Source organism: Melopsittacus undulatus, chromosome 8 (genome assembly GCF_012275295.1).
Source record: "Melopsittacus undulatus isolate bMelUnd1 chromosome 8, bMelUnd1.mat.Z, whole genome shotgun sequence".
NCBI lineage: Eukaryota > Metazoa > Chordata > Aves > Psittaciformes > Psittaculidae > Melopsittacus > Melopsittacus undulatus.
The window spans coordinates 14,852,957-14,878,982 of record NC_047534.1 but is presented as its reverse complement, the minus strand read 5'-3'; the positions used below and the strand labels follow the sequence as shown (position 1 = coordinate 14,878,982).

At 42.8% G+C, this 26,026-nt stretch overlaps 1 protein-coding gene across 2 annotated transcripts; it reads left to right on the top strand.

Annotated features, from left to right (window-relative positions):
* Positions 1-1,230: 1,230 nt before the first annotated feature.
* On the top strand, positions 1,231-24,836 carry EMP2 (epithelial membrane protein 2). Of its 2 annotated transcripts, none has more exons than XM_005150700.3 (5): positions 1,231-1,538; positions 17,155-17,266; positions 19,867-19,960; positions 21,391-21,537; positions 22,121-24,836. In XM_005150700.3, the coding sequence occupies exons 2-5, from the start codon at positions 17,189-17,191 to the stop codon at positions 22,303-22,305; spliced, it is 504 nt and encodes a 167-aa protein (XP_005150757.1). In that variant the 5' UTR covers positions 1,231-1,538; positions 17,155-17,188; the 3' UTR covers positions 22,306-24,836. The 2 variants fall into 2 exon arrangements, with proteins under 2 accessions (XP_005150757.1, XP_033921026.1); XM_034065135.1 differs by lacking the exon at positions 1,231-1,538 and adding an exon at positions 1,829-2,005.
* The last annotated feature ends 1,190 nt before the right edge of the window (positions 24,837-26,026 follow it).

Sequence of the window (26,026 nt, the reverse complement as noted above, 5' to 3'; positions counted from 1 at the left end):
TGTAAGAGCTAAAGCTAATATCAGAGTGAAAATGGTACTGTAAAGGGGATTACCATGGCACCAAATAGCTTTTATGTAATTTACTCTGGTTGAGCTGCTTGTAGTGTTTGGTGGAGTTGATCGCACTTTGGCTGCCAAAGTAGTTCTTTCACAGTGATTCTGTATTTTTGCTTTTTAGCAACAGATGAGATTCCTAACAGCTACATATGGCCACCACTGCTGCACTTCAGAAGGTGTAAAGGTGCAATGAAATAAGGTCATGCTACTACCTTTTCACTAGTAGCCAACACAGTGTTTTGTTCAACATAATAGTTGCTATTTGTGTGAAGACTTTAGGAATAGGGATGGTGTTACTGGAATTCACCGCAGTTCTTACAGAACAGATAATCTCTAGGATTGGGAAACACTGCCCATAAATTTGTACGTATGGTCTCAATCCAGAGATCCATGGTCTTGTTGAGTTTTAGGTAACATCCAAAACAAATGTTAACAGCAACTTGTGCAGAACTGTAAAAGAAGGAAAGACCCAAAAGAAAACAAACATAAACCAGACGGTCTGACAGCCACACGGGAACAGCCACCTTTCCTCGCCAACTCTGCACAGTGCTGAGAGCTAATCCTAAACGGCAGGTGAGACCTTATGGCTCTCTGAGCAAGCCAAGAGGCTGTACCAACGCTATAACCTACAAGGAAGCCACAACTCTGAATTACAGCCTTCGTTCTTCTTGAGAATAGGAGTAAATCACATCACACAGTTGGCGATGGCCATTATTTTGTCTGCTTTGTCACGTAATTTGTGAAAACTAAGCTGAAAGTGGACACAGTTTATTGCTGACGCTTGCTAGTGGCAACGGTGGTTAGCGAGCCTCTTCAGGAGAGGGAAGGTTCGTGAGGTGCGAGCAGTTACCCGCGGGGCTCACCTGGGCTGCTGGGACATGACTTTATACCTCAGCTCCCCACACACACGGTTTATCTCTTTGACGGAGAAGGCGCGACTGCTGTGAGGGAATCCCCGGCGGCGCTTCCCTTCCCGCCACGGAGGCTCGAACACGGCGCCCGCAGCCGCTCAAGGCGTGCTCCGACTCGCCCCTCAGCGGCGCCGATAGCGCCAGGAGCCGTTCCGGCCGCGCCCCCTGCGCTGAGGGGCAGAAGGGGGCGCCGCGGAGAGCCGCGCTGCCGCCCGCGGCGGGCGGGGTTACGCAACACTTACGGGGCCGGCCCCGCCAGAGTGAAACGGCGCCTTTCCTCCGTTACCCTCTCGCCTGGCCTCTCCGGGACTCGGCCCCGGCCGCGTTGGGAACTTGGGTTCCCTTCCCCACAGACAGTTCTAGAGGGGGCTCCGCCCTGGAGCTTGTCCCAGTCTTCCTCCGGGAGACTCCTCGCCGTGCCGTCCGGCTGGCACCGTCCCGACTGCCCCGTCCCTCGTTGGCGGGAGGCTGACAAGCAGCTGGCAGGGCAGCACCGTTTTTCGCCGTGCGCGACTCTGCAGGACCGGCGTGCTGAGGCGGGACGAGCCCCGGCCGCCTCACACATTCCGGGTACGGAGCGCTCGCTCTTCTGTCAGGGACACGGCCGGCTCCCGGCCCGCTCCCGCCTCAGCTAAAGCCACCGAGACTAAGGGCGGGAGCAGCCCGGGGCGCGGGACAAGCGCCCGCCCTGTGGCAGCCCGTGCTGCCCGGACCCTGCTCGTTGGAACAGCGCTGACGGCACCAGCCCCGGCCGCAGGGAGTGGCGTGCCCAGCGCCCCCGGGGAGGGTCGGGCGGCGGCGCGCCGGGGTGTCCGCCCGCCACGGAGTGGAAACGGGCGGGGAAAAGCTGCTCCCGTGCTCGCAGCGTCCCTCCCTCCTTCCCCTCACACACACTCACACCTCTGCCTCCGCGGGCGGCGAGGGGCACTTTTGGGAATTACTCTTGCCACACCCAGCCCGTCTGACATCACTTCTGCAGCAGGCCGCGCGGGAGCTGCTGCAGCCAGGCGATCGCAGCCCCCGCTGCCGCGGGCCCCGTGAGTAGCCGCGTCCGAGCAGGGGGTTGAGCGGGCCGGGGCTGGGGTGGCCGGTGCTGGCCGGGGGAGGAGGAGCCCTGAAAGAAAACGGGGTAAAAATGAAACCTGAGGAGTTTGTTTGCTTCAAAACAAACTTCACTTCGGCACGGCGGCGGGAGCCCGGCCGAGCAATCCCTTGGGACCGGCGGGCGCTCGGACGGCGGCCGGGAGCGCTGCGCCCGCCGTTGGCAGCGCGCTTGGCACCGGGGAGCGGGACAGGGCGGGACAGCCTGGCTGCGCCGAGAGCAGGTGGCCCGGGGGGGGGGGGGGTGCGGGAGGCGGTGGGAAGTTTTCCGTGTGGGCGGGATGGTGCCGTGCGGGGCTCGGAGCGGGGCTCAGACGCCACCGCAGCGGTTGGGTGTTTTTGGCCGCTCACCCCCCTCTAGTGGAAGGAAAGTAACTTGGACATAATTCAGTGCAGATCTCACTTTGCGAAGTTTTTGCCAGCGTTAAACGTTTTTCCGCTTGAGTCAAACTGCAGTTCTAATAAGCCGGGCGCTACCTCACTAGGAGGGCTTTTCTGTATATAATGTCCAGTTCTCACTCGAGAGGTTACATGCCAGGTACAAGGTGGGCTGCCTTCAGTAATTCTCCTGCAGTACTGAGTGTTGGATTTTAGAGGGTAGCTCCTTGTTTGGACATCTCTAGGAGCAGCAGTGCAACACTGCCCTTGCCTTGGCAGACGTGCCCATGACTTGCTCCGACTTCAAATGCTGCCTCCAAGAAACCTGCAGTTTGGCCTCTCCATTAATTTCTTGGCAGAAGTACTTTGTTCACGTGGTGCAGAAGGTGGTTTTCGTTGGTTTTTTTTTTTTTTTCCCCAGCGTCTGGGAGTAGTATGCAAATGATCAGTAGTTATTGCAGTTGAGTGTGTTAGAAGAATCTTCTGATGATAGAGAGCTGTGAAGAATTCCACTGAATAGCTGTAAAATGCACACTAGGTTTAAGTAGTTTTCTTTAGGAACTTTGGAAATAAACAGCCAACCAGGTTGGCTAATCTCCATTGGGACAGAAAAAGTAGCACTTTTTTTTCACTTATGTTCAGTCTCCCTACGTACAATGCTGGTATGTTAACTATGTAAAACAAGCCCTCTTGCCTGCCTGAGCAGAAGGGTTTTTTTCCTGTCAGATAAAATAGTCTGTAATGGCTTTTTCATCCAGATCTGCTCTCTGTGCTGCTTTTGAAGGCTTTGCCATCCAGGCAGGTAGGGTGGTCCATGAGAAGAACTGTGGGGCTGGGCTGCTGGAGCTGAGATAGCAGCTGCTGCAGACATGGGCAGGCAGAAACCCACAGAAATCGTGGGGCAGTGCTGGGCTGAGGTGCAGTGAGGGGAGGAAAGTGAATTGCAGTTTACTGTGGAGCCCAGCTATGGTTTTTGTAAGTGTGTGACAAATTAGATACCATGCTAAGGAATGCAGCTGGGGTTTAGGTATTTAACACAGTGGGTGAAATCAAAATGGGAGTGGAAATAAAGGTACATGGAAACCGTGTTCATCAGAAGCTGATGTGAATTTATGCAGTGTAAGATGTGAGGACGTGACCTTTGCTTAAAAGACATTGGAAGAAAGAAATCCTGCTATACTCTGCATCCCCTTGTGAGCTTGTAGAATGAAGCTGGAGAATAGACCATTGGGATACCTGCAGAAGAGTCATCTTCCATGCTGAATAAAGATGTGTACAGATTTTATCATGTCAGCTGCATAGCTGACATGGATGTTACCAAATTGTCTGTCTGCCCAGCAAGGAAAGTAGGAATTTCTCTGCTGGTAGCTGTCAACATTAACTCCAGGTGAAATGCAGTAATACCACAACTCTTAAGAGGTCATAGTTTCTTGTTAGTGTGCTCATTTGGGAAGGAAAACAGTCTGTTAATATAATTTGAAATAAAAACAACATACTGTCAGTAGACAAGACAGTACTGGTGGTGTGTTCTTTATTTGTGGTCTCTGGAAACACTTCTGTCATAAATGCCCAGCTAGTATTGATTATGCTGTGTATCTGCCAGCAAGGAAAACCAGTGTGTTCTGTTTGCTTGCACAGATTTAAAACCTTGCTAGTAAAGAAGGTTGTTCAACAGACTGAGCAGTCAGGACTGAAGGCTGCTACAATGTCATTCTCTTAGACAACTCTTGGATGCTGTAGTTACTGTTTCTGGCCAAAACTGATTAAAAGAAATTAACATCTTTTCCTTCCTCTTATACCAGCTTCAGTTACTGTACTCTTCACCCCTTGATTTGTTAGTATCTCTTGCTGCACAGTTGTCTCGTACCTTTCTCTTGTTTCCATTGTGATGGCTTTTATTTTGTTGTCTTGTTTGTCTCAGGGTTATTTTCCATCTTGATTTTGACATTCATAGAGTAATTAGAAGAATATTGTACTGATACGGATATTTAAAGAAGCAAGACCTTCCTCCACTTTATTAAGTATATTATTTGTGGTCTATCTCCTTTCATAACGCTGTTTCCCTGTCTGTTTGAAAATGAGTTGGATGGCAGCACAAGGAGACCCTTCCCTTTTAACCTCAGTGGTTTTTGTATTCCACTTACTCTTCATGTTCCATTTGTGTCTTGAGCATCATGTAAGACATGACACCACCACATAAATAAGTACAAGAATGTGTTTAATTACAGAGATAAGTAGGACTATGAAGACAAGACCTTTTCTATTGCTAGCTGGCAGAAGATGTACTTTCCAAGTCTTGCTGCCATTTTCCTGTTGGAAGAAGACCCAGCAGAATGAGGCACTATATTAAACAGGAACTAATAAGGAAGGTATTTACTCCAAAGTGTAACAAGCACTTTATATAAAAACCATGAGATCCTCCAGCACAGCCAAATTTGAAAGTAGAAAGGAATGCACAGCTTTTATTGAAATCAGCGTGGTCTCAGAGGGAAAGCAGGGGAAGCATAAGCACAGCACTAAGGAATTCCATTCATGGAGCTGTTCAGTGTTTCTTAGGATTTGTTTGTTTTCTGGATGCTCAAAGCAAACCAGTGATCTCTGTGGTGGGATCTCAGTCTTTGCTGGTTTTTGGAAAGCTTTAGTGTTTTAGAAAGAAGATATTTTTGTAAGGCACATCTCAGTATGTCAGGTGATGCACATGACTTCATTAGGAAGATAAGCATCTTCACTTCTAGAAAACAGATCTTGCTGGGTGGGATTCAAGAAAAGCCTCATGGCCTGAATTCATCCATCAAAGGAATTATTATTTCTTCACTGAATGGGGAAAACTTAATTATGCCTTTCTATTTTACCTATGAAGTTTCATGGGCAGGTTTGATGATGGTATGTGCATGCCAGGTGAAGCCTCACAATTTGGGTGTGACCTTAAAATGCAACCCTCTGGCTGTGTAGAGGTGTTCACAGAAGTTTGTAGGTGGGGCAGAAAGTGGACTGACTCAAGCACCCCTCAGAGATGGCTATAGGATATATATTTATGGCTTACCTCACTGATGCTTAAATACTATGCTGTGTTTGGAATTGCACAGGCCACAAACAGCGAAGGTGGGCAATATAAACACTCCCTCAGGTTTTTAATGCAGGTGTTAAGTGTTCTGAAATACATCAAAATGATGGCCTTCTTCCAGACAGAAAGTGACCTTCCAGAGTCCCCTGATACCCATGCTGAGGTGCATGTGCTGATGGTGGTCTCCGCAGTCAGTCTGCAGACTCATTTATTCTCAGGCTGATATTCTCAATCCACAGAAATAACAAACTAGCCACATAACGCAGTCACAGAAACAAACCAACATCTAGAGATGGCCAAAGGAGTGTAATGTAGAGCTGAAGCAAGCTGGCTGAGTCTGCCCAGTTATTACAGGCCCTTTGCCTGGCACTGTGGCTTAGCTGGTTGACCCAGGCTGTATTGTGACTGTACAGGCAGCCAGACTGGTCAAGGTGGAGCAGAGGTGAAACAGAGTTGATGCAGGGGTGTCTGGGTTCTGTATCTGTATAGCAGCCAGAGTGTACAAGAGCAGTGCAACTGGTGTGCTCAAGTGTGCAATGAAACAAGGGTTAGAAGTCCTTCCACCTGAGCTGGTAATGTTCAGTTGTCACCTTTAAGTTTACTTTGATTGCACCAGTTGCAGATTCAAATGACATTCTGAAGGTAGGCTGAGTATTAAATCTGATCACATGCTGCAGTATTGCTGTGAAACAAAATAGTAGTAGTTGTGAAAGAGTTTTGCTCTTTTTATTTTAAAGCCAACTATTGTACTATCAATAGAGATGCATTTTCACACTCCTGATAAATGATATGTAAACTCTTAAATAACTACAGCCAAAATTTTCTCAATTCAGAGCTACTCAAAGACAAAGCAAAACAAGCAATTTGAAAATCTCACAACAGTGAATGTAACACATTTAATTGCTGGCAATTTCCATAGAGCATCTGCCAAAATTAAAACAATATCAGCTTTCATTTCTGCTGAATTAAACGTGTTGCTTTCGATCGGGAGACACAGACATTTTCTGCCTTTGTTTGTTGGTTAATTAGGTGGAACAACATAAATCACTCAAGCTGTTCTGTTGTATCTGGAATAATCTCTGTATAAACAGCTATCTGTCATCAGTAGAGCTCAGAGCCTGAGATTTGCTCTCAGAACTAAATTAATGCCTAGAGTTAATGCTGCAGGTGTGCTTTGTGTTCTGGGTTGTTTTTTTTTTCTTTTCATTGGATCAGACTGAGGACACATTTAATCTGTCAACCTTATGGAAAGGTCTGGTATTCTGATATTACACTTGGTCTGTTCCTCCCTGCTCTGTTGAGGTGTTCAGCGGGGCCAGCGTTGACACCAAAATACGGCCACACAGTGACTGAGCAGGGGTGAGTCCAGGCCACACCTCAGTTCAGTTATTTGCTTCTGAAGCAGGTTCCCAGAAGGCTTCTCATAGCTTGAATAGCTCATTGGTACAGCCCATGTCCCTGTCCCAGAGCCATGGTGCAGCTGGCTGATTGCCTGAATAGCAGGAGGGCTGTGCCCGCAGGCTACTAAGAGCTCAGTGGCTTCTGACCACTGATCTTGAGCTCTTGGAGGCAATGGTGGCCCCTTGGTCACCCTCAGGAAAGTGGGACAGGTCTTGCTCACTCTTTGTAGCTCTGTTGCCCACTTGAGCAACGAATCCTCCCTTGAAGTTGGTCGTGTGTCATCAGTCCCATGGTCACCGCTTGCATTACTTCACTGTACAGATCAACAGTCAGCATTGCTCCCAGCATTACCTGAAGTCTTTCAAAGACAGGAGAGGATTCCGCAGAGTGTGAAGGGCTTGGGGTGTCATGCAAAGGCATGGAGACCTCGGAGAGACTGTGGAATAGCCTTCGCAGGAGTGCAGAGCTGGAGTGACCACTCAGGTCACCAGCTGCCCTGCCAGCATAGGATCACATAATCTCTTTGTGGAGGCAGGTCTTTTCTTCCCATGCTATGGTGATTTTAAGGTTGTTCCAGAACCTGGCAAGCTCTGTGAGTTGTTATTTCCATCCTAAATGTGCTCACACCTGATTTATAGCCATTTATTTTCATGTTTAGGTTAAGCAGCTAATTTTCCTTCCATGTGTTTGCCTTGACCTGCAAGGAAATATATCCCCAGTCTGTCTTGATCTTCAAAAATGAACAAGTCAGAACAAGAAGTTCTTGTCCTATTTAGCTTAGAAAAACAAGCTTTTAGTGCTTTTAGACCAGCTTCATTGTTAAGAAGGTTTTAATATATACCACAACTTTGTTCATACTAAAGTGGTATCTGGTGCGCAACTTAAAACAAACTTGTTGAGAAGAGGGTGCACTGAACACCTGACATGTGCTTTTTTTTCATTTCTAAGTGTACAGTTAAGCTCTACTCATATGTACTTCAAGTTACAATTTGTAGCATGTTTTGCAGATGCCTCTGTGAAAGCGTTTATGTTTTGTAAGAAATGAGAAACTACAATATACAAGCAATTCCTTCTTTCAAATGACTGCTGGGTTTTCTCAACCAGTGTATGCCCTTTGAAAACTGACCTCTTGAACACATTGCTTCCATGTGGTAGCTTTCGTTAAAGACCAGGTTTTGGCAGAGTTTTCCCAAAGACGTGAATTCAGCATAAAGTGAAGGTGGATGGGCAGACGATGGAGTGTGCAAGCAATGACTGTGATGGGAATTTGAGATAAATTGTAACCATTTCAGATGTTATTTAGTGATAAGGTGGCCCTCCTTACACCACTGTGAGTTGTGTTGGGGTTTAGAAGCAGACAGAATAGGTTAAAGATGAGATTATGATGTTATAATGTAAAAGCGCAGTTACAAGAAAAAGTGCTTTAGGGACAAAGAATTATATAGAGAAGATTTACTTATGAGGAAGATGCTGTTTGTGCTGTTAGGAGAGGGCAAACTTTATGCTGAACACACAAACCCCTCTAAAGAGCAGTTTTGAAAACAAGGCTTTATTATTCAAATGTGCCTGTAGTCAGGGGTCTGTCAGCATAGGTAGCTGGCTTCTGTAAATTATCTTCAGCATATAGTGGCTGCTAGATTTCTCTCCCAGGTTTTGCTGGAGTATTTGAATACATCTCTCTTGAGTCTTTTAAGCTTGATTTTCAGGTAAGATGTCACAAGGCTTATTTTCAGGGCATTGTGTTTGTGTTTTCCCATGGGTCCTGCCTGTTCTCTGCTCTGCAGTCTGCCCACAAAGGCTTCATGGCAGAGTGACTTTCCTCTGCAGTGCACACAGAAGGACCACAGTGAAAGGAGTGGCAGGGCAAGTCTAAACCCAGTCTGAACTTGTTTGCAAATAAATGACTGTCAGGAGTTACAGAAGTGGCAGCAATGCTGGCATCCCTAGGTCAAAACCTTATTAAAAGCATTCCTAAGAAATTAGAACCATCAACCTCCTTGGGTCTCAGTACTCCAGGCATTTTTGCTGCAGTTTTTTTCTTGGTTTTGTTTGAAAATGTATGGGAATAGCAGAGTTATAATTTCCCAAACTCTTTAAGTTCTGGCTTAATAGCATAGATCTAACGAGGACGGGGTGAGAAGGAGCAGCAGTCCAGGGAGGATCTGCCATTCCTAACTGTAAGAATGGTCTGTTCTACTTTTGGTAACTGGGTAGGGTTTCTGAGGAGGAGCTAAGAATTAGTGTTTATGAAACAGATTCAGAAGGAGATGGAAGGGTGCTTCAGAATCCTTCCACACATTGGTGGCCAGGAACATTCATCAGAGACCACTGTGGTGCAGGCAGTCCCACTCAGGACCTGTAGGATGGAAAAACACCCAATTACCATCACAACAAAAGGTTTTGGTCACCTGTAGGTGTACATTTAGCTTGATGCACACAAAAAAGCAGACATCAGAACGTTGGTTGCAAGGCAAGATTGTCTTAAAGAATCTGGATAAAACCTAGGTCATACATAGTTTTGTTCAAGAGAATCTTGTCAGTTTGTCTCCAGGCCCTGGTCTTTCACTATCAAAATGCGATAAGCCAAGCAGTTTAATTGTGCTGCTGGATCTTCACACAGCCTGCTGCAAGGGCACCAGCAAATGCAGATCTGGCAGAATGACCCTACTTTCATTTTCTGCCATTGAGTTACAAAAGCGTAAACAGTGTAATTCAAATAGAGTTCCAGAAAATACTGTGAATTGATTTTTGCTGTGTTGATTATTTTCTTTTTTGCCTACATACAGTGATTGTGTGCAGGGAACATTGTTTCATTTCCTTCTTATTTCCTTGCTTTGTGGTGAAGGACTTTGAAAAGCAGCTGGAAGTGTAAGTGACAAGCTCTGTTCCTTCCACATAAAATAGGTGGCACAAAGGGCTGTGGGCTTGAGTGTGCTCTCAGTTAACTGATTGCTTGTAAGCAGAAGGAACTGATGGTGTCTGTGCCATCTAGAGGCTGACAGGACACTTGGCCCTCTTGATTCCAAGTCCATCCAACAGGGCTTAAAATTTTGTTTCTTGAAGAGGATACATTGTTCTTCATGCCCATTGGTGGGAGCCTGTCTGCTGCATGGACTGTAGCACTTTCCTCCTGGGTTTGCCTTAGGTATTGTAGAAATCTAGTCAGAGCCAACCAGTCCTCCGAGGTTTGCTAGCTGGCTAAAGAGATCCCTGGTTGCAAGAGGACACACTCTTCCTGTATGGACTATTAGTTCTGGAATACTTGAGCATGAAACCAAGCCAAAATTTGAATCTCCACCTGAATACAGAGAATAGGTTGTTGAGGGTCCAGTTCTACAATACATTAGCTCTCCTGAGAACAGAGAATGGGTGAGCATAAATACACAAACTTCCATAACTGTTGGTAGACCTGTGTTATTAATTAACAAATTACACTTAGAAATAAGAATTTAATAAAAGAGAAAACTCATTTTCTGTGTAGCGTGTACACCTGAGAATTCCAACAGTAGCAGCTCACTTCATACACCAGGGAACTATCAATTTCAGGGATTACTGCCAGCAAATCCTTCTCATGCTGTTTATAAACCTACATGTTAGCTTCAGGATTAACACTCCTGTCCTATGAAATGTTTAAAGGCATGTTCCTTAAAATAAGGTTCCCAAGTCATCACCTAAAATAGAACTAGGTTGCTTTAGCTGTATTTTCTTTCCTTTTCCAATATGCATTGATTACTCTGGGGAAAAAATAAGAAAGTAAGGTACAAAGATGTCCATATCCTTTCCAGACTTCTTGTGTGATAGGATTCTTCTGTAGCTGACATGGAAAGGATCCAGATATGCGTCACAGCTGGGGTACGCGCACAGCATCACACAGGGGTGTGCAGAAACACAGAGAACAGTGAGGATGGGCTGCTGGGCTGGGCACCCGTGTTAGGCTGGCCCTGCAGCTCGGGCACATGCCGAGGTTAACCCTGCAGCACAAAAAATGACAGATGGGTTAGCTGAAAATGAGTGGAAATCTTAGATTTCAGACTGTGGATAGGGTCAGGGCAATAGTCACCTTGGAGAACACTGACAGGGTCAAATGTAGAAAGAAAATGTAAGAGTTTGGATATTACCTGCCTCATTCTAAGAAACAGTGCTCAGTAAAATGTACCTTGTGATGGTGGTGTTCCCAACTGTTCGATTAACTCGTGCAGAACGGATAATGAAATTGGAGTAAGTTGTTTCAACTGGTATAATTATTTCCTTGGTGTTAAATTTTCTGATTTTTTTTGTCCTTTGTGTTGTTAGATATTTAGACATTAGAGGATTGTTGGAATCCTCAAAGCTTTTGTTAGTTTGGGAGAAACTCCAGTGGCTGAAATTAGTTCACTCTTGGCTCCAGTTCTGAGAATCACTAATAAAAAATAGAGCCCTTCATATCGTGTAAAGGGAAAAAAAGAGAAAGTTAACAGTATCACTCTGTTCCTTATAAGCCAGGGAATTTGGAATTTTATGCAAGTTTAGAGATGTTGGTACAGGCAAAACATGGGCCAGCTCCTGAGTTCTCTGTCATGAGACACTGTGAGATGTGGCACAAGAAAGCTGTGCAAAACAAAGTGGTTATCATGTAAATCTAAACATCTTATGATGTATCACAAGATCACAGACTTCTCATGCCACCAGTATACAAGCTTTTTCTTCTAACTTCATGTACAGAGTCTTAATTGCAGCACTGAGGAGCAGAGGAATTGATTAAGAAGGCTATGCTTTGATTCAGTTTTACACCAGTGACTTCAAGAAAGCTCAGCTGAATGGTATTATTACTGATGGCCCAAAGACCTGCTGGTCTAGTTGCAAGGAAGAGTCTTAGTGCAAAGAGCTGCAGGTATGGTAACTTGTTCAGCAGGATCATCTACCCCTTCTGTTGGGTGTGTCTTCAGCACACAAGGTGTGGGTGAGAGCAGCCTGCACAGCTCCAGCCCTGGTCTGCACAGTATAGGAGCTGCTCTGTGTGTTTGCACCCTGTTTCTGTAGTATAAACCATGATTGTTTCCACTGAGATGTTTTTCACATATGGGCTTGGCTGAAGATGATACAAAAACCTGACCTGATCATAGGAAGTGAGGGCAGCAGATGATGTAGGATAGGCTTTAGCCTTCTCAATGCAAATGAGCACAGGATAAACACACTGCACTACGTACAAGTTTCTCTGGTTGCAAAAAACAAACATAAGAAATAGCCTGGCAGCAGAGCATAATTGCATGGGAAGAAATGAAAGCTTGGGCTGTGGAGCTGGACTAGAAAGTAGTGACAAACCTTCTGCTAAGAACTGTCAAAGAGAGAGTTTTCCTCTTTGCTTGCTTGCTTGCTTGCTGTACTAAACAGCAGAAAAAAATCAGTTTGGCATGTCTCTTCATACTGGTGGACATTAAAGATAAACTTAATCTTAGAGTAAGTTCAGGCTTTTTTTGCAGAGGGGTGTGGAGTTTGGCATACGGAGGCAGTCCAGATTTATGGCATGTTTTGCTTACTACAGTTCAGGAATGTTGGGACCCTGGACTGGATACTGTTTGTACTGTGCAGTTCTGCCATTGTCATGCTGATTTATCTTGCCAAGATGCAGTTGCCTTTGCATGTCTAGAAGATCATAGAAAAGGCCCTTCATAGCCACCCCTTGTACAGCACATCAGGCTCTCATAATCAACGTGTAAATTACTGCTTCCAGTAGTTTGCATAACTGAAACTACGAAAGATAAGTGTGACTGCTGCATTTATGCTCTCTATGCAAAATAAGGTAGCACTGGAGTATTACCCAGCAACAATTCTTCTGCACTAACTGAAAAAATCTTTGTTGTTAATATAATTGGCCCTTCTGTTTTCGATGTGTTTTGTTTAAGTATTCTCCAGCATAATGGCATTTGTGGGAAACCTTATTACCACAGCAAATCTGGATATGTTCAGTAGGATTCTCATAACTTACTCTTCCTGGTTTCAGTGGCAGTCTGCACTTCTAACTCGGCTGTACCTGTACATTTCTTCCTCACAACATACTTTGTGAAGTGGTGTTAAATGCTGAGGCTTGCAAATGAAGCATTCTGTTAATATCCAGTGTCATTCTTACTTTAACCCCAAATCTGTTTTTGATGTCACATGTGGTGAGCTGAGTCAAATTTTTTGTTCTCTTTTGTCAGAGTTTTACTGTATATTACTACAGGAGGTTCCTGAAACAATTACAGATTGATAGGAGGGCAGAAATGGAAGGGGCCTCAGGAGGTCCCTCATTTGGGCTCCTGCCCCAGGTGTTCCTTCAGAATGCTCCAGGCCTTGCTTCAGTCAAGTTAAGAAGATGACCAAGAATGGAGATCCCACAGCCTAAAGGCAGTGACCTTAAAAATCATAAATCCCTTGGCTTGAGAGCATGGTGCCTATCGGTGAATATTACTGCAAATGATAGAAAGCAGAAAATTACTTTGCCCAGGAAGCTTGTTTTGATCCATGCAAATACTCTTACCAAATAAAAAGACTAAAAGAGAAGAATTGGACAATGGTTCATTTAGAGCAAGAGTCCTGTAAGAGCAAGAAGCCTTTTCATAGCAGCGTGTATTAGCACTGACAACAGGGCTGTGCTTCCAAGGGCTACAAAGCAGCAATGGAAAAGTACTACAGCATCCCTGATCATATCGCATGTTGATACCAAAGTTTTGCTTGAAGTGCCTGACCATGTCCGTGCATCTTCTTCATATAGTTGTTTACAGATTCTTGTTCTGTGCAGTAGTACGAAGTACTAGATTCCTTGCTATGACTTTAAAATGCATCTTCTCTTCCTATGAACAACCCCTTTTAAGCAATATTTTCTTGTGGCTGCACAAGTTAAATGTAAGAGATGATAGGATTTTAATCAAACACAAATTGCTGGTTGCTCCACTGAGCAGGATTAGTTCAGCCAGGTTAGATGGCTGTGCTGGCTTCTTTGTTCTTACAGGTACTCTTGTTTAGAAAGCATGAGGCAAAGCCACTGCCTGGTGCTGTGCTTTTGGTCTGCCAACCCCTGCTTCTGCTGGGGTTTAGGTGCTGGAAAAGAACTAGGAAAAATCATGAACCTGAAGAGAGGACTTGAGAAGCAGCTCATGGTGAATAAGAAATAGAGGACCACAGCGAGCATGCAGAATATGATGTTACCAAAGCATTTGGTTAGTAATAAATTATGAAAGTAAGCATTCTGAACGTTAATGCAAAGAGTGTTCTCAGAAATTCTCAATGTGAAGGTATAACTGTATCCTTCCTCGTTCATGGAGAGAAGGAAGGAGCTGCCTGCTCCTGGATTGGTACCTAGGCAGGCTATTCTCAGAGGATCTGGGCAGGAGTTGCTTCTTGCTGGAGGAGTAGGAGGATCTCGAGTCTCCAAAACAAACTTTTAAATTCCAGCATTGTCTGCAGTGCAGGAGGACTGGTTGCTGACAGTCCCACCTCAGAGATTAAGTCCAGAATTTCTGCCTTGAGAGGGAAGCAGATACTGTGGCAGTAGCTTCTGCACCATTGCTGGCTGCCTGTTGGAAGTAGGTTGCTACTTTTTGCGTCCTAGGCACAGAATACACAGAGTTTGGCTGGAAGACCCTGCTTCCCTCATTACTCCATTCGCAGGCTGTGAAAAGCCAGAGTCTGTCTCTTGGTGTCCATGGGAAGAGGAAACTGGTAGTAGTGATTATAGCCCAAAGATCTTTCTGTGCACCTCTAGTATCCCTGCTCAGGCCTGACAGATTGGGTGACAAGATCTTGTTGTCTTTTCCTGGTATTAATTACTTGGAATTGATCTGTCTCCTTCCTTTTCCGCAGTGTCCTTAATTCTCGTAACTGTGCATACCTGTTGTAGCATTGTGTGCACAGAAGTTGTAGCAGCTATGAAGGGCGCCATTGACAGTGGGTCAGGAGGAAGTACCTAATAACAGCTGTTATGGAGGTTCTTCAGAACAGAAACATCAAACTATTCTTATTGTCCTTGATCTTGAAAAGACAAAACAGAAAGCTCTTTCATTCAATCTTGGTTTTATTTGGGTAAAACATAAATGTCCTCTCTTCATCATTCATACATATTTATCCTGTCAGAAACACTTCTGTTTATGGCTGAAAGCAGTAAAACAAAATCATCCACTTGACTGAAGACGAAGTGAATATTTCTGTGCTGACAAGTCTTGATTTCCATGATTGGTTTTCATTAGGTTACATTTTTCTGTCTCTCTATTTTATGATGCTTCACGTTATAAGGTGAAATCATATTGTTATTCTTAAAGTAAAACTGAATACAGTTTGATTCTCTCTCCTTATATGGCAGATGCTTGTTGCAGTATTGTCTGCTTAGATACCATCAGTGCAACAAATGGAGCTCAGAAAACCAAAACCGCAAGACCACAGCGTGCTGTGTGAAGATGGGTACATTTCACAATGAGAACAGTTTAATGTGGTGTTATACAAAACCACAAAATATTTTCTTTTCCTTCTTCCTTCCTTCCTTTCATTCAAGAAAGTCTCGATAAAGAGTCATGAATGACATTCCTAGAAGCAGAACTAGATTCAGAGCATCTTGAGTCATCCCATGGAACTGGCTCATTGGAGGAAGTTGTGTTGGAGAAGGCAAAGTTTAACAGTGAGAAAATAGGAAGGAATAAAAACTTGAGTAGCTCCTTTCCTTATTTTCAGATCTGACTTAGCTGTCCCATACAGTCATTCCAATCAGGTACAGAAGAAGGTTATCTATCTGATCAATTCTCATTTTCCTAAAAGCACTTTAATGCTGTTTGGCTCTGTGCTTGTTGTGATGCTGTGCTGCAGTGAAAGACCATGTAAAGGATTAGTCTCGAACTTCTAGTCCCTATTCAGCATGTGCTTATGTGCTGTCTGTCATCTTTTTGTTTACGTTTTGCAGAGTGGTTGTATTTTGGCCTGATGAGAATGCCAGTGGAGCTGCTTTGAAAGTGCTGTCAACGTAGTCCTTTTATTTGGTTCATTTCTCCACATGGTTCATGGATCTAGTAAATGGCAGTAGGGGAGAGAGGGTTAGACAAGAGAAAAACCTTGGAAATCCTAAAAACATCATAACTGCCTTTTCTTCTGGGTATTTGCTGTATGAAAGAGATTGTTTGACATAAGAGAATGTGTCCAAAGGAAGTGGAGAAATGTGTGGATGAGTGATAACATGCAGAGTGCTACAGAAGAGTGCACATTAAATGCAGAAAAAAGTACCTGCAAGACCTGCCGATTCCTTACAGAACATAGCATACATTAACAACAAGGGAAAGAGAATAGATACACCAAGCAATTTACATTTCTGTGTATGAGTAGCGGCAGTTTTCCCTACCGTATTTGTTACATGACACACATTTCCTGGGGATTCCATTCCAAATAAAGCTGTGGTTCCTTTTATACATAAGAATTCTTATTTTTTCATTTGAGATGTGAAATGGCAATAAATGAGTTAGATAAGGTATGAAAATAATAGACTGGAGAGAGTATCAAATGACTGAACATAAAATCACTAACTGGATGATTACATGACTAATGGATTTATTCAGCCCTAACAGTAAGAGGGGTATACTGGAGAAAATGGTAGCCCTCAGTCATTTATCAGTGGATAAAATTTTTAAGTAGATCAACAAAAGGACGACCTGTATGAGACCTAAGGTAGGGCATAGCTGCTACTAAATCTAGGAGGTTAATTCTTGATGCACTGAATTTTGTTCTAAAAGCATCCGTAGGAAATCCACGTTTCTTCTTACTTTGAAAGCATGGTTGAAACGGGACCTTACTATACCCGGTGGAAATTCTACCATCACATGCAAACAAGGCTGTAATTTGAAGAGTACTTCTCTGAAAGTCAACATGAAGAAGAATAGAAATTCTTGCTGGAGAAGCATGTAGAAACTTCTCCATGTGTTTACTCACTGCAGCCATCCCTCTGGCAGGTTGCAAAACACACCTCTTGGCTTAATTTCAAGTTGTGGTTCACTTTAACACCAGGGATGCTAGTTACATATCACACACAACAAAAACAACACTGTTACACTGATGGAAAGTCTGATTAAGTGAAATCTTTTCTCTCTAAAGACAGGACGTGTGCTATGGGCTGAGACTGCATACAATGCTTCTGGCGAGCAGCACTTTGCTCTGAAATCCTGTCACACTGGCCTTGACTACTCACAGCCACAGGGAAACAGCATAGTGACTGGTCAATCTGGTGTTCATATATGCTCTTATTTTTAACAGATTTATCTCAGACTAAAGCCTCCACAGATCAAGGATGTTGATTCTTCTGGCGTTCATTATTGTGTTTCACATAACCTCAGCAGCGCTGCTGTTCATCTCAACTATTGACAATGTAAGTACCATTTCTTCTCTTTTCCTCACAAACACACTGGTGTTTCTTTGCTTCATAAAAATGAAGTTATTTTTCTCTAGTTGTTATTTCTCTCTAGTTGTCTGCAGCTTGCCTATTGGAAGCATGTAACTTTGTTGGGTGCACTGGTCTTGCATTTTTTGTGGAAGAAATGCCTTGAGTGTGCATGTTTCTGATGTATGGGGGTAGGACTATACATGTACCAGCTGTGCATTTGTGTGATGTCATGTTCTAAGCCCCTGTCATGCAGCTCATCTTCTCCTCTTTAAGATACGTGGCCAGGGACTATCTTTAGAAATACTAGCATGTTTGTAGGGTGGAGTTGCTATGGGACTTGCTTTACCTAGATATGGGGGGATCTGTCATCCTTTTGATCAAGTACATGCAGTCAAGTAGCTCATGGTGAATGCATGGAGATAATCTCAGTCAGGCTGCACTTTGCCTCAGAAATGGTTGTCCAGGATGCTCAGTTAATTCACGAAGGAGACAGCATGAATTTATCTGTTTCCATTCAGTTGAACATTTTCAGCACAAAGTTTCAGAATCATTTATGTTACATTCTTTGCAATTTTTCTTTTTATTTTTGCACCCAGAAAGAATTTACTTTCTAGTATTTACATCCAGCTCTTAATTGAATTTTCCTCTTTCCAAAGCAGCCTGCCAGCCTGATTGGTACTTGTAACTGTGCACTGGAGTCTGGCTTTCTCTGAGAGGTTTGATATATGTACAGGCTTATGGGTTTAAAAATATTGTCTGCTGAAAATACTGTGCTCAGTGAAACTGGTTTGCATCCCAGAGTCTTTTCCAAGACTGTGCTCCAAGAGAAATGATGAATTGCCCACAACTTTTTATGGCAGAATGGTACAAACTCACATGTTATCTTTCAGCCAGCTGGTTGATTTGTCTAGTGAAGTGGATCATGAATTGAGAACCAAAGCAGGTTGTCTTACCCTGCTCCTTGAAGCATGTACAAAGCTGGGATAGTGGACAAAGCAGCTTACTCTTAGTTTAGATCTGCTATATCCAAATCAAATTATTATAGAAATAGAACCCCATGCACTCTGCTTTGTGCCATTAGCTTTCAAACTATTACATACTTAAACTGTGTAAGCAACTCCTATTAGATGTATTAATCTTCGAAAGGCTTTTTATAGTCATGAAAGTAACTCTGAAAGGATTATATAGTGATCAGAGCTGAAAACCAATATATTGAGCTTGGACTGCAAAATCCAAATGAATGGCATCCTGAGAAAGCAATGTTCTTTTGTAAAACACAGTGTTATTTCTGCACATCTGCCTAAGATGATAATACGTTGTAGTTTTTACTGCAGTATTGTTTTCAAAGCTGCACAGTAAGCTGTGAGGTTTCTGGAGTGTCTGTTTAACCAGCAGATGCCACAAGGAATCATAGTTGTATTTTTTCAGCTGTATTGAAAGCAAAGGCCTGGGTAGCTATCGGAAAGGGAATGGGTTTCCTGGGGAAATGCCACTCGTGTGGAGTGCTTGGCATTTCCCAGGCTTCCGTACAAATCCCTTCAGTCACTACAGCACCATTTTGTGTTGTTAAAACAAAGTACAAATACCACAGGAGGATCTTAATTTGTCACCAGCCACTTCCAGTCAAATGCCACAGTGTACATCCTGCAGTCTCATACCGACAGCACAATTAATTCAATCCAGTGTCAGGAACCAGAGAATGTATAAAGGGCTTCTGTTTCATAGGTGCTATAGATTCTGTTTCATTCTATGCTATTGCCTGTGAATTAAAATGTGCTGGGCCTTTAAAGAGTTGTGTATCCTAAATAGAATCTGGAGGAACAAAGCAGATCTTATCTAGGTGCCTTAAGGAATGAGCAGCCACTGACTATTCAAAATTTCTTCTCAAACAGTGGAAAATCCTTTGTGTTTTGGGATGTTAAAGATTGCCATTTGTTCAGGTCTCAGTGAAAATGACTTGATTAATGATACACCCTTTCTTCCAAAATGCCATTACATGTCAAATTTAGTTTGAGCAGTTAAGTATCAAAACTGAACAGAAATTTGTTGCAGTTGGTTATAGACTGAGGGAGCTGGGCTTATTCAGCCTGGAGAAGGCTCCAGGGAGACCTTGGAGCAGCTTCCAGTGCCTAAAGGGACTGACAGGAAAGCTGGAGAGGGACTTTGGCCAAGGGGGAATGGCTTTAGCGTGACAGAGGGGAGATTTGTGTGAGCTCTAAGGAAGAAGTTCTTACCTGTGAGGGTGCTGAGGCACTGGCACAGGGTGCCCAGAGAAGCTGTGGCTGCCCCATCCCTGGCAGTGTTCAAGGCCAGGTTGGACAGGGCTTGGAGCAATCTGGTCTAGTGGAAATTGTCCCTGCCTGTGGCAGGATGGAACTGGATGAGCTTTAAGGTCCCTTCCAGTGCAAACCAGTCTGTGATTCTATTCTATGATTCTGTCTGCTCAGGAGACACTTGGAGAATTAAGGAGTTTGGGGTGGGTAGGTGGTTGTTGAGTTTTGTGGGTTTTGGTTGTGGGTGGTTTTGTTTGTTTGTTTTTGTGGGTTTTTTTCCCCCTGTAAGAGCCCTTTGCTTTTATTTTGCAGGCCTGGTGGGTAGGAGATAATTTTTCTACAGATGTCTGGAGTATGTGTGATACAAATACTAGCACCTGTATGGCCATTACCGATCAGTTCACAGGTGAGTGTCTCACTGTGCCCATCTCAGTTCCTTTAGCAGGAGATCTGGTGAAATAACTACAAAGTACGTAGGAGCAATAATCTATTTGTTCAAAAATCTGTATTCTCTAACTACTTGGCTTTTCTAAAAGCTTCCGTACTGGCTTTTCATTTTGGAAAAGCCAGTTGTTTCTGTGAGAGGAAAACTGAAGGAACTGTCAGGTGCACTTGAGAGCCCAGGGCAGGAGAGGTGAGCAGATAACAACGAGCGCTAAAGGGTTCTGTGTGTAAATAAAGGGACCAGTGAAGCCATCTGAAAGTGTGGCTGAAGTGACAGAATTTGCCTCAGAATTTGAACTTTAACTTGCACAGTAGAACTTAAAAATACTAGCAGTGTACAGGAATGAGGGAAAAAGTGAAAGAAAATCAGAGCACAGGGTACAGTTGTAACAGCGAGAACTTAATGTACAGCACAGCCAAATACCCTGCTTTACCAAACATAGAAAAATTCTCAGATGTTACATTACTTTATTTCTGCACTTTTGATCTTTGTCTCTATTGAAGAGGTAGATGATTTGAAAAGCCATGTACCCATAGCCTTCAAAATATCAAGTTGGCTTACAGCATATGTATCCCTGCCCAAGGCAGGGTGGTTGGACTTGATGACCTTGAAGGTCCCTTCCAGCCCAAATTGTTCCATGATCCTATGATACTATGCTGCAGGTGGTCTGTTCCACACAGGCATTCTTGAGCTAACACAAATGTAACACATTTGCATTTGATGTCTGTATTAATATGCATTCGTTGCTATTGGGTACCCAAACTAGGTAGGTTGTAAGTAGCTGAGGTACATCTGCTGTTCCAGAGCTGTTAGTGTAGCTTTGCTAAAGGAGGAGGTGCTGTGAGGAGCTCATCTGTGTAGCTGATCTTGTCTGCATCGCTCCAGCAAAGGTACACAAAGAAGCTATGGGTAGTTACATATTTTTGGTTACTTTAGCTCTTAGTTACAGGGAAATAATAGACAGGGTCAAAAACCGGAATCAAAGGAATATTTTGTGCAGAGTGTGGGTATCCTGTCTGGTTAACATCTCACTGGACAAAGCTGTCTCCAGACTGGTGAGAGGCCCAGGTCTGTGTTTGTAAGCCGTTTGGGACTGCTGGCAGTTTCACTGTGCCTTTAGTACATTGATGGTAGTAAAGGATGTGGTGGGGAGAAACAGTGTCTTCAGTATTTTTATGCAGTTTCATGAAAATCTTTTAGAAGTCCTTAACCTCCTGGCTGTTTTAATACCATGGAAGCAGAGAAGAACCACTCTGAGCAATGCATGCACAACTGTTTTGCTGTAGCTGCTGAACTGCTTCCAGAGCATAGCTCTCTGCCTTTCTGCTAATTGCAGGAGTAGGTGAAGAGAGAAACTATACTTTTAACTGTGACTGCTTTTGTCTTTGCAGAATATCAATCAGTTCAAGCTGTTCAGGCCACCATGATCCTATCTACTATTTTCTGTTGTGTGGCATTTCTGGTTTTCATTCTTCAACTCTTCCGTCTGAAGCAAGGAGAAAGATTTGTGTTAACCTCTGTTATCCAGCTCCTGTCATGTGAGTGATTTTTCAACACTTGTGACTTTAATAATGTTTACACAAAAGTAGGAAAGGAAAGGGAAAAAGGTTCCAAAAAGAATGAGCTGCATGAGGACTCTTGAGGCCATAGCTTATACTTTGTACTTGTTTAAACAGTGAACTGCCCTATTCTGTACTTTTTAGGCAGTTTAAACATGGATGACATGACTGCTCAGAATAAAGTCATTTAAACATTGAAGGGAAAGAACCTGAGATTCTGGTCTTCATGGACAAATTAAATAACTCCATAGCTGTTACAGGCAGGTACTCCCTTCATTTTTTGCTAGCCTTTAAAACTATGCAGATGTTTAGAATCATTTTGTGTGCACTGCAAAGAACATAAACACAGAACAGCACTTCAAATTTAACCCATGCCAAAGAAACTGAAAATGTGTCCTGAAACACTCTGGGTTTAGTCTGCAGATGGAAAATGAGGCAAAAAAAGGCATTGCTGGAAGCAGCTGACAGAAGAGTAACAGCAAGTAAATAGTTGTTATGCATATTGATGGTATGCTAAAAGTATGCTAAGATGCTAAACTTTATTGTTTTCTTCCTCCCCCAGGTCTGTGTGTTATGATTGCAGCTTCCATTTACACAGATAGGCATGAAGAGCTACACAAGAGCAATGAGTATAGGATTGAAGTTTCTAAAGGCCAGTATGGCTATTCCTTCGTCTTAGCTTGGATTGCATTCGCCTTTACTCTGATCAGTGGTGTTATGTACCTAGTATTAAGGAAGCGTAAATAAATGTCAAGCAGCTAGTCATTTGTCACTGCAGTACAAAACCAAATTCCAGTAACCATTTTGTATATAATCATTTACATGGTTTTGTAGTAAAGGTATTGTTTCTCTACAAATGTACTGTGTTCTTGATATGCAACAGAACTAAACAAAATGGCAGGTTTAATGGGTGCCTGGCACCTCTAGGTCAGGGGCTGAGCAGGACAGAGCCACTCTGGTTCTTTTACCTATTTCATCATCACAAACGATTTTGCCTTAACTAGATGTTAACAGTTTATTCCTGGCCTCTAGAAGATTACAAATAAAGCCCATGTAAATTAATTTTTAAGCAGTATGCTACCTGTATTCATGGACCAGATATTTCCCTTTGGAAGAGGTTAAATATAGTGGGAGTAAAAAAATGAGGCCCAGATCACACTGAAAGCAACAATTACAGAAGGCCAAAGCCGCAGTCACTGTGCCTGGCAGAGGACTCGTGTTCTGCTCTTTACAATGTGCAGTAAGTGTCATCGAGCTTTTATTAAAACCACTTGCTCTGCAAAAGTAAACAACCCTTTTTTGTACTCCAGCAAATTATTCTCTTGATTCCCTTTCACATTTAATTGAAACACACAGAGCCTTTGGCAGGAGAATTTACCAGCAAATCCACTAAACAACTTGGGACCGGAATAGTCTGGGCAGTAAGAAACACCCCACTCAAGTCCCATACCTCTTTATTTTTGCATTGTGCATAGTCTCTCTGGAAGGAAAGCAAAAAAACCCCAACATTACCTTGCATACATCTGCAAATTTCCAAGCAAACTGGTGATCAGTTAAAGCCAAATGCATGTTTCTATAGCCAAACTCAACATGGTTATTACGCCAGGCTTTGATTATATAGCAATTTCATGGCTAATGTGTCACTTACAAAAGCATTCCCTGAGTCTGCCAATTAGGAAATTGGCCTTTAAAAATTCATTCTAGATTCCATTGTGGATTTTACTTTAACCAAACACTCCTACTAAATAAATCAGAGTGCGATTACTTTGCTTATGAATTCCAGGCCAGTTTTGCAAGATAAAATGACTTGGTTTTTATTTTGCAGGCATTTTGCAAGTAGATCTATACTGTAATAGCAGGCTCAACTGCTCAGCAGTGTAATACTGGCTTGGCTGTTGGTGACTTTGGAGTTGGGAGATCAGTGTGGAGAATGAATGAAGTGGCTTTTTCTGGTTAGTCACAGCTTTGATGCTTCAGTATAGATTTGACTTTGTAAAAGCACTAACCAGTTACTTCAATATGTTCACTAGAGCTGGCCCAGTATGCAGGCAATAAAAAAGTAAGTAGGTTTTGAATGAGGTCTTACATTTAATGTAGAAAAAAAATGGTTACTACAAAATAGTATAGGTCTACTGAAGTCTATACTTACTGCAGTATACATCAGCTGATGGTCTGACCCATACCTTCAGGTAACTGATCCTTGATTTCTCAGAAAATAACAGTTCAGGTGCATAACTCTGTAGGAACTGTCACCAACATGAGTAACAGTCATACAATTCCATCTCCATTCTTTGAACATCCTGAAATACTTTGGCTTGTACTACTTGTCTTTTGGGAGGAAATAAAGCCCAACAGGATTGTTAAAAAATTAGATGGAGGACAACAGATTAGAAGATAATAGTAAAAACCCCCACATCGTCTGAGCAAGACTCCCCAGTCTAGCATTATGCTAGTGTTTTGTCAGGGCTTCTTTCTCACAGTGGGAACACTCTGAATTTCCAGAATTACTAGCCTACTTTTTAAAAAAGTGTTTCTACAGTTTGCTGAACACATTTCAGATTAAAAACCTGAATTCTGCTAGCAAGCAGAATTTGTCTTAAAACAAGCAGATGCAGGTTTAAGGTTGAAAGTAGACAGACTATTAGCAGGTGTTTTGCTAGTTGTATTCAGACATTAAACAGTAAGGGAAATTCCTAAGCAACTATGGATTCAAGCTACCTTGTATTTAGAAGAGTCCTGTAAAATTCTGAGTTAAGCTGTTACACCACTGCCTTGAAGAGATGCTTCTTCAGTTTCTCGCCTCGATAATGTTCAGGTCATTTATAAAGCAGATATTTAAAATAAGGATGTATATATACATGAACACACAGCTTAATTCCATGGTGAGAGCACTGACCCTTAACTAAAGTGAAAAACACGCGCACCACGGTGTACAAGCAGCAGCATGCTCATGATGCCACATAGAGAAAATGGGAAATGTTATGCACACCAAGAAAAATGCCAAACCAGTGTGAACTAGAGTTTTAGCAGGACAAACATACTTTAGGATATTCTTTATACCTGATAATGCCTTAAAATGGTTACCATTTTCTATGCTCTATATATTCTGAAACTGTATGTGAAAATAAAAGAAATTCTTGTACTGTAGTAGCAAGCTCAATACATTTAGCAATCTGACTTTGTCTTTAAGCTTGGGATATATTTACACAATGTTGGATGAGAAACAGTTGAGTATTCGTGTGAACAGGTAAAATTAAATTCTTCCTGCCTGTACTAGACCCACAAGCTAATTATTTTTGTCCTTTGTCAAAGATCTTCCAGGTCAAGCAGAGAAAATAGTGGACTGCACATTTAAATGCATCATGTCAAAAGAATACCTAAGTAATGCAAGATCCACAGGTGCTCTGAGTTTACTTGTGAGAGTTGGTTTTGATAATTTGCAGAAACAGCTGTGTGTTTAACATCAGGTTGAGTGTCTGGAGCCTGGGAGAAAGTAATGCTAGAACAGGCCAGTCACTTCTATATCCAAGCATCAGGTTTGCACTGGGATGCTAACATGCCAGATGGGCTTGTACAGATTGATTCAAAACACCACCTCCAAGCCCCCAGAAATTATTTCCCACACCCCTTCTAATCATAGTGAACAAAAGGGAAAAATCCAAACTATGAAAAGATTCACTAGCAGCTGTGACTACCCTGACCTCTTTTGCCCAGCATCTGAAAGAAGCACAGGAAACAATCTTGGAAAACATATCTGAAATATTTATGTCAATATATGTATCACTTTTTTAAAAAGTATTTTTTTAAATGTGTATCATCCAAGAGAAGTTGTAAATGAAGTTCTCTACTACCTTTCCACGAGATACCTTTAAAAACAAAAAAAGCACTGTAGGTGCTAGAACTGTGCTGCTTTAGCATGAACTATTTTATTAGCCCAGTTACATCAATAGTTAATTTTTTATGGTTCTTAATGGCTTGAAAATAATGGAGGGTCAACAGCAGTGTTGGCTTATCTTCAGCATTGTGGAGGCTGGTGCCATTTACCTAAGGAGACAGAAAAATACTTCCTACAGTTTCTACAAATAGGAGTAAGAGGAGCCACTACCTTTCCAAACACTAAATAGAGATAAGATCCCCAAAATCTTGGTTCATCAATGCTACAGAAAAAAACTTAAGCTGGAAATCTTTTTTACTTCTTTCATATGGGGAATAATCCCCTCTAATACAGTAAGATGAAAGTGAAAAGTGGAAGTAAATTAGTTTTAAAAACAAGCTTACAGAATTAATGGAATAAAGTTCATAACAGACCATAAGTAGGAAACATAAGGAAATCAGCACTATCTGCAATAATGCTTTGACTTGGAACTCGCTGCAAGTAACAATATAGTACTTAATAGTGGAATAGCAGACCACTTGTTAGGGTAGTCTGCGTCTCCTAAAGAGATTTTTAAGCAGTTGAAGTAAGCTT